Below are 7,421 nucleotides of genomic sequence, written 5' to 3'. Positions count from 1 at the left end.
CAAACAAACAAACAAACAAGTTTTTTCCTGAATATCGTAAAATGTTGACAAGACGTGGTTAGTAATTCTTTTTAGCTGACATATACCAAATCTTGAAACTTATTTTTTGATATTTTCGGTCTCGGTAATAAATATGAAACACGTGAGTTAAAAGTGTCCCCCTTGTGTTGAGTCTTCATACACTTTCATTATTTGATTAGGAAATTTTATAACGTTAAAAAGTTTTCGCTTTTATGTTAAACAGACTGAATAATTATATAAGTAATAATAATAAATAAATAGTTTTTATTACTAGAAAGCTGAAAAGAAAATCGGATTTGAAATATTTTAAATAATTCACTTTTCGGTTTTCCTTTCCATTTTATTTTCATTTCATGAAATGTTTTTAAAGGTTCAGTTAAAACAATTTATTTTTGTTTATTTATGTTTATAGAGGGCGTGATTCACCGACCAATCTTCGACAGGACCGTACAAATCAAACAGGTGAACGTAGTGGAAGAACATGGTATCCTTATATTTCGAGCAGACAAAGGTAGGTGTCGCCCTAATGTTTTATACGTCATTCAAAATGTGACGTAATTTAAACAATAAAAATGTAGATTTACCATATGTTATTGTTGAGTGGCTCTTAAAATGACTGAAATGCTCCTCAATTACTTTTCGCTGTGGGCGGTATAAGTAGCCCAGAGCTTTGGCTCTGAGTGAAACCAAGAGTGCAACATAATTAACCTTTTTAAAGTCCATGAAATAATTTAAATTGATAGATTAACTTAAACTTTTCCCGTCACTGGGGACAGGTACTTTTGATGGAGTACCTTAGACTTTTCCCGTCACTGGGGACGGGTACTTTTGATGGATTACCTTAGACTTTTCCCGTCACTGAGGACAGGTACTTTTGATGGATTACTTTAGACTTTTCCCATCACTGGGGACGGGTACTTTTGCTGGATTAACTTAGACATTTCCAGTCACTGGGGACGGGTACTTTTGGTTATATTCTATATTATACTACTATACTACACTATTTTCTACGCTACATTATTCGGTATTATAATACGCTGTTCTCTACTATACTGTAGTATTATATTTCATTCTAAACTAAATTATTCTATATGATATTACTCTATTATATATATAGATCAAACAAATATTCGTTCATTCAACCTACTTTTCCCTGATTTGGTGACCAGCTTTTACTTTTTTTTTCTTACAAATTTTTAGCTGTTTCGCAAACATTCCAGACGAGTTGATTTTAGAACACAAATGTCGCTAGGTAATACTGCTAAGAAATATTATAAGTATGTATATTTTCACAAAATAATATTGAAGTTAGACTAAGAAATTTTCTAATGTCAATTCTATAATATTAGATAAATTTTCAGGTATAACTTTTTTGCAGTTTTTAATATTATAAGAATGTTTATTTAAAAAATGAGAGAGAGAGAGCTTTCGGAAGAGAACACGTATTATCACGACATGAAACCAATCAAACCTTTTATAATTCCTTGAAAAAAATAGGAAATGCACGTGAATGATGGATACATATGAGGTATTCTAGTAGTACTACAAAGTTTGTTTTGAAATGACGTCAATGGAACAATTTTTTCTTCTATCATGGACTACGGATTTGTACTGTCCCCCCGTTGGGTCAGTGGTGGGTTCAGTGCTAAAATCCTGATGTTTGATTTCCCGCGTAACTTTGTGCTTAAAAAAAAAACACTTAAACGAATAAGCCCATTTGTATTATCAAATCAGCAGAGCAGCCTTCACTGACGTCAGTCTTGTATTATCAAATCAGCAGAGCAGCCTTCACTGACGTCAGTTTGTATTATCAAATCAGCAGAGCAGCCTTCACTGACGTTCAATTTGTATTATCAAATCAGCAGAGCAGCCTTCACTGACGTCAGTCTGTATTATCAAATCAGCAGAGCAGCCTTCACTGACGTCAGTTTGTATTATCAAATCAGCAGAGCAGCCTTCACTGACGTCAGTCTGTATTATCAAATCAGCAGAGCAGCCTTCACTGACGTCAGTTTGTATTATCAAATCAGTATAGCAGCCTTCACTGACGTCAGCGTTCGGGAAAGAAGTAATTACTTTTGATATTTGTAACACGTGCGATTATCATCCGGCTATTACAGCTAACACAGCACAACAACAAACTAATAATAATTAATAAAATATATGCCCCTGAAGAAGAAAGGTCCACCTTTTGAAAGCGCTCGGGTTATAGGGTTTTTATTCATTTCTATCAAGACTTCTTGAACTTACGTGTTTTTCTAACATCACGAATAATAAATAAAAATAAATACTTACACTTACCAAATATTGTTAATTCTTTTATAAATCACAATATAATTTGGTTGTTGTTATGCACAAAGCTACACAATGGGATATCTGTACTCTGTCAAACACGGGTATCGAAACCCGCATTTTAACTGCAGACTTACTGCTGAGCCACTGAGTTGTATGTGTGTGTGTGGGGAGTCATACTTCTTAGGAATGTCAAGAATTGTTTTTCTCTGATTCATTTTATTAATTTATATTTTATAAAATATTCGGTTAAATAGATTTTGATCTATACACAGGAAAAGACAGCAGAATCTACGTGTTCAGCCTTTCCGATTTTGATAGCGAAACTAGGGAAAGCGGCGGTGTGCGAAATAAATCAGACTTGCGAGACCACAGACTGGAGAAAACTAAAGGTATCGAAAAGAAAAGGAAAACACGCACTTTCAATCAAAAATGAATTCAAGAAAAACAGTTTCAATTTGTATTGCTTACTAGAAATTGCATGCAAAAATCATTTATATATATATTTGTTGGGAAGTATTCGCAGAAATTTGAATTGTTTGTTTGTTATGAAGTTCGCGCAAAAGCTACACGAGGGCTATCTGTGCTAGCCGTCCCTAATTTAGCAGTGTAAGACTAGACTTAGTTTAATTTTCTGGCCCGGCATGGCCTGGTGGTTAGAACACTTGACTCGCAATCTGAGGGTCGCGGGTTCGAATCCCCGTCCCACCAAACATGCTCACCCCTTTCAGCCGTGGGTACGTTATAATGTGACAGCCAATCCCTACATTCGTTGGTAAAAGGGGGTCCAAGAGTTGGCGGAGGGTGGTGATGACTAGTTGCCTTCCCTCTAGTCTTTCACTGCTAAATTAGAGACGGCTAGCGCACATAGTCCTCGTGTAACTTTGACCTCTTGTAGCTTTTAATTATGTAACACCAAGTACAAACAATTCGATCACATATATATATTAATAGAGGAAGTAAATTTTTTTTATCTTGAAAGCCCCCCCCCCTGGTTAAAACTCTTTCGAGTTATTCACCACAATGAGCTTTTCTTAAAAGTATATATATTGTACGATTTTACTAATGTTCTATCTCACTTTTACTCTCTCTCTTGTAATCACAGGCTGTCATTTGTATGCCATTAGTCGACCCTGTGATAGTCATTTACGCATGGTTGTGGCTTTTGGTCGCCGGTTGCTCGTATTTCAGTGGCGCCACACTGCGGCGTGGTGTGCGTCTTTGGATACTGACACGGTGGACGGATTCCAGTTTATTAGGGTATGTATGGTCCATTGCAAGTGTTATCTACTGTTACCGTTGAAATGATACTTTAATAACACAAAACACATTAATCTACATCTACTATTAAATAACAAAACCAAAACCATATGATAATAATAATTTTAAAGTGCATCTCTTCTCGTCAGCTCACCTGTAAAGAAAAAAAAAAGGTCGTTTTCAAATGCAGTTTTATTTAGCTGTGGGTGGTAAAATTTTCCTGGCGTGTCTGTTTCTTGTTACTGCTATTGATTCATCAATATCCGCACTCTTTCATTGTATGAGATCTGATAAAGTTCAAAACTGTGTTTCCATCTTGTTATACGAATTATTTAAATTTTGTTGTTGTTTTTCTACCCTCATCTTGTTAATGGAGTTAAAACGTCAACAAGAAAACGTATCTCTTCTTGACTTAGGGCCCAGCATGGCCAGGTGGTTAGGGGGCGCTTGAATCGCAATCTGATGGTGGTGGGCTCGAGTCCCCCGTCCCACTTAACAAACATGCTCGTCCCTTTCAGCCGTGGGAGCGTTATAATGTGACGGTCACTCCCACTATTCGTTGGTAAAAGCGCAGCCCAAGAATTGGTGGTGACGACAAGCCACCTTTCCTCCAGTCTTACCCTGCTAAAGTAGGGACGGCTAGCGCAGATAGCCCTCGTGCAGCTTTGCGCGAAATTCATAAACAAATCTCTTCGTGACTTTTAATCATTCACCTACGACAATAAACAGACGATGAGTTTTGCTGATAAAACCTTTGTAGAACTTCGTATTTTTTATTTATGCGTCTAATGTAAACCATCTGGTCTAGACATAAAAAAGACAGCCAGTATTATTCGAGTAGAAGGTTCAGGAAGAAAAAAAAGTGTTCAAAACTCTAGCATATATTATCTTCAATTTTTACATTAAAAAAAAAACAAACTAATTTTTAATGATCCATCGTTCTTAATGTTTTCATCATTCGTTTGTTAATGACTTCAATACTGAATTGTGAACTCAAACTATAAACGCTTACTTTGTCTGACATGCTGGTTTTCTGTAACACAAAATTTTGCGATTTTTCACCAAACAACTAATGAATCACTAATGGAAATATCATGTCCCAACTATGTTGTTGACGCCCTCTACTTTTTTAAAAGTTGCCACAGATTATTCTCAGTGTTCTTTAGTAATAGTTTAATGAAACAGTATCTTTCTACAAATTTTTTATTATATTTTTAAAACATTAAAATAACTATGACCTTCAATGGGATGTTTGTGGTTCGTCAACTTAGTGTCCTCAGACAGGTTTTTACTAGGCTTGTGGAAACAGTGCAGTAAAAATACCTTCAGTTGTAGTTGTCTTAAAGAAAGATTAGACGACAGGTCATGGCAAGGTAGGAGTACTGACCTATATATTTTAAACGAGAGAGAGTCGGGCATTATCTAATGGTTAGAGTACCCAGGGTATGAATCCAAGAGTTCGTGGTTCGCATCCCGTTGCCGCAGAAATGCGCTCCGCTCTTTGAAGCTGTAAGAGTAATATCGAAATCAAACTAATTGGTCAGAGACAAGAGTAGCCCGAGATTGGTGCTGTTGACTCCTTCCGTGTATCCTATCAGTACAAAATTAAGGACAGCTGTGTGAAGATGTCCCTTGTGTAGCTTTGCGCAAAAATTCTAAGCAAAAAACAACAACAGACTTTAATAATATACGTTCTTTATCTTAGTGTTATATATCCATTTTTCCCAATCGTAGTCCCTTTGGGACTTTCTAACAGAGTTCGTCTGGAAACCATTACTACTCTTATATGTGATCCTGTGTGTGCTAACTTCTTTATCACAGTTCTGTTCCTACTAATATTCTGGACGTGAAACAGAAATTGGGAATTATAATTATATAAAGCTTTTGAGGAGTGTTTGGTGATAACTTTATAGCAACCAAATTTGTGACAAGAAAACCAAATTCCTCTTTATTTATTCTAGGAACTTCCTGTGTCAGAGCCTGTTCAGCTGATCACCCTGGTGGACAGTCCAATAAAAGACGCAGACAATCAAATCTGTGTGGCTTACAAACACCAGTTTGATCTCGTTAATGAAAAGAACGGCGATACGCTTACTCTACACTTTTGTTAGAAAAATGGATTCGCCTACCTTGTTTCCTTCAACGGAGCGTCATATAATGTAGACCCCCCTGTTAGAAAAATGGATTCGCCTACCTTGTTTCCTTCAACAGAGCGTCATATAATGTAGACCCCCTGTTAGAAAAATGGATTCGCCTACCTTGTTTCCTTCAACAGAGCGTCATATAATGTAGACCCCGGAGCGTCATATAATGTAGACCCCCCTGTTAGAAAAATGGATTCGCCTACCTTGTTTCCTTCAACAGAGCGTCATATAATGTAGACCCCCTGTTAGAAAAATGGATTCGCCTACCTTGTTTCCTTCAACAGAGCGTCATATAATGTAGACCCCGTGCTGTTTTTATCCTCTTCTTGCAAGTTTGTAAAGGAAGCATAATTTTTTAGTGAATGTGATTGTGACAACAAAAGCTTTTGGTTGAACTCTAGAAGTGAGTATGTCTTAAGCCTGCAGACTTGCCGCTGAGCCACTGGGAGGGGGGGGGCAACTGGTCAAATACAGAGGCGCCAGGTAATGTCCCTCAAGGCATCAACATATATAGTGTAATCAAAACAATTTGAACAATTAAATAAGATGTTTTTAAAACGAAACAGAGCTTAAATAGAGAGAGGTGAGAAGGCGTAAAGATATGAGAGAGAAGTTTGTTATTTTTTCAGCCTAAGGAAGACCTCATGCAATACCCGTATAGTGGCTCGAACCTCGGGCCTAGTAATCAGGCTCAACAACAACAACAAAGTCAAGGTATCTGTAAGAGTTTACTATCAATTCTGGATTTCCAACTTACAAGATAACTTACATCTCACGGGGTAAATAAGATGTGTATGAAAGGTAAAGATCAAATTCCTCCCACGCCGAGGGGACACGTAGGAGCCGGCTTAATTGGCACAAGCGGATGAGAATGGCGACACATTCCTTCCCCCCCAGTTTGGGATTACAGACCATTTCGGGTTAAATCCCATCTTGGAAGTCTGAAAAATTGGTGTAAAGGACACAACAGTGCGATGCGAACAACCGTCCGCCTACGAGTCCAAATCTAGAAGCCACGCCCCTCCCCCCAGATGAAAGAATAATTCATCAAAATGTGTAACAGTGTGGGGGGTAAAGGGGGGAAGAAGGTAGTTTCTACAATAAACTCGAAATATTTGAAATAGTATTTTCACAAACCAGTGGCACAGCGGTATGTCTGCGGACTCACAACGCTAGAATCCGAGTTTCGATACTCGTGGCGGCCAGAGCACAGATATCCCATTCTGTAGCGTTGTTCTTAATTACAAACAAACAAACATTTTCACAGACACAATAATTTCAATTAATGCCCACCCTAAGATAATCTTAGAAGGTATGAATACGAGATTAATTTATCATCAAAATATTGGTAAACGACAGGAGTTATTGTTTCTTATGTCCTTTGTTTACATATTCTGACCCCAGTGGCACAGCGGTATGTCTGCGGACTCACAACGCTAGAATCCGGGTTTCGATACCCGTGGTGGGCAGAGGACAGATAGCCCTTTGTGTAGCTTTGTGCTTAATAACATTTACATATTCTAATTTACAATTGTTGTGTTAATTAAAAAACTAGAGCATTGATTTTGATTGTTTGTTTTGTTTTTGAATTTCACGCAAAGCTACACGAGTGCTATCTGCGCTAGCCGTCCCAAATTTAGCAGTGTAAGACTAGAGGGAAGGCAGCTAGTGATCACCACCCACCGCCAACTCTTGGGCTACCCT

The 7,421-nt window shown here is 37.6% G+C and overlaps 1 protein-coding gene across 1 annotated transcript in view; it reads left to right on the top strand.

Annotated features, from left to right (window-relative positions):
* The window catches only part of LOC111088933 (GTPase-activating Rap/Ran-GAP domain-like protein 3), a gene marked incomplete at its 5' end in the record, with an annotated part of 16,862 nt that overhangs the window by 1,406 nt on the left and 8,035 nt on the right, over nt 1-7,421 (top strand). The window contains 4 exons of the mRNA XM_022400282.1: nt 434-532; nt 2,589-2,705; nt 3,419-3,573; nt 5,535-5,689. Coding sequence (XP_022255990.1) covers nt 434-532; nt 2,589-2,705; nt 3,419-3,573; nt 5,535-5,684 — 521 coding nt within the window. The remainder of the gene's footprint in view (nt 1-433; nt 533-2,588; nt 2,706-3,418; nt 3,574-5,534; nt 5,690-7,421) is intronic.

Source organism: Limulus polyphemus, unplaced genomic scaffold, assembly GCF_000517525.1.
Source record: "Limulus polyphemus unplaced genomic scaffold, Limulus_polyphemus-2.1.2 Scaffold4778, whole genome shotgun sequence".
Taxonomy (NCBI): domain Eukaryota; kingdom Metazoa; phylum Arthropoda; class Merostomata; order Xiphosura; family Limulidae; genus Limulus; species Limulus polyphemus.
The sequence above is the reverse complement of the archived record's forward strand: the minus strand, read 5'-3'. Positions and strand labels throughout refer to the sequence as shown.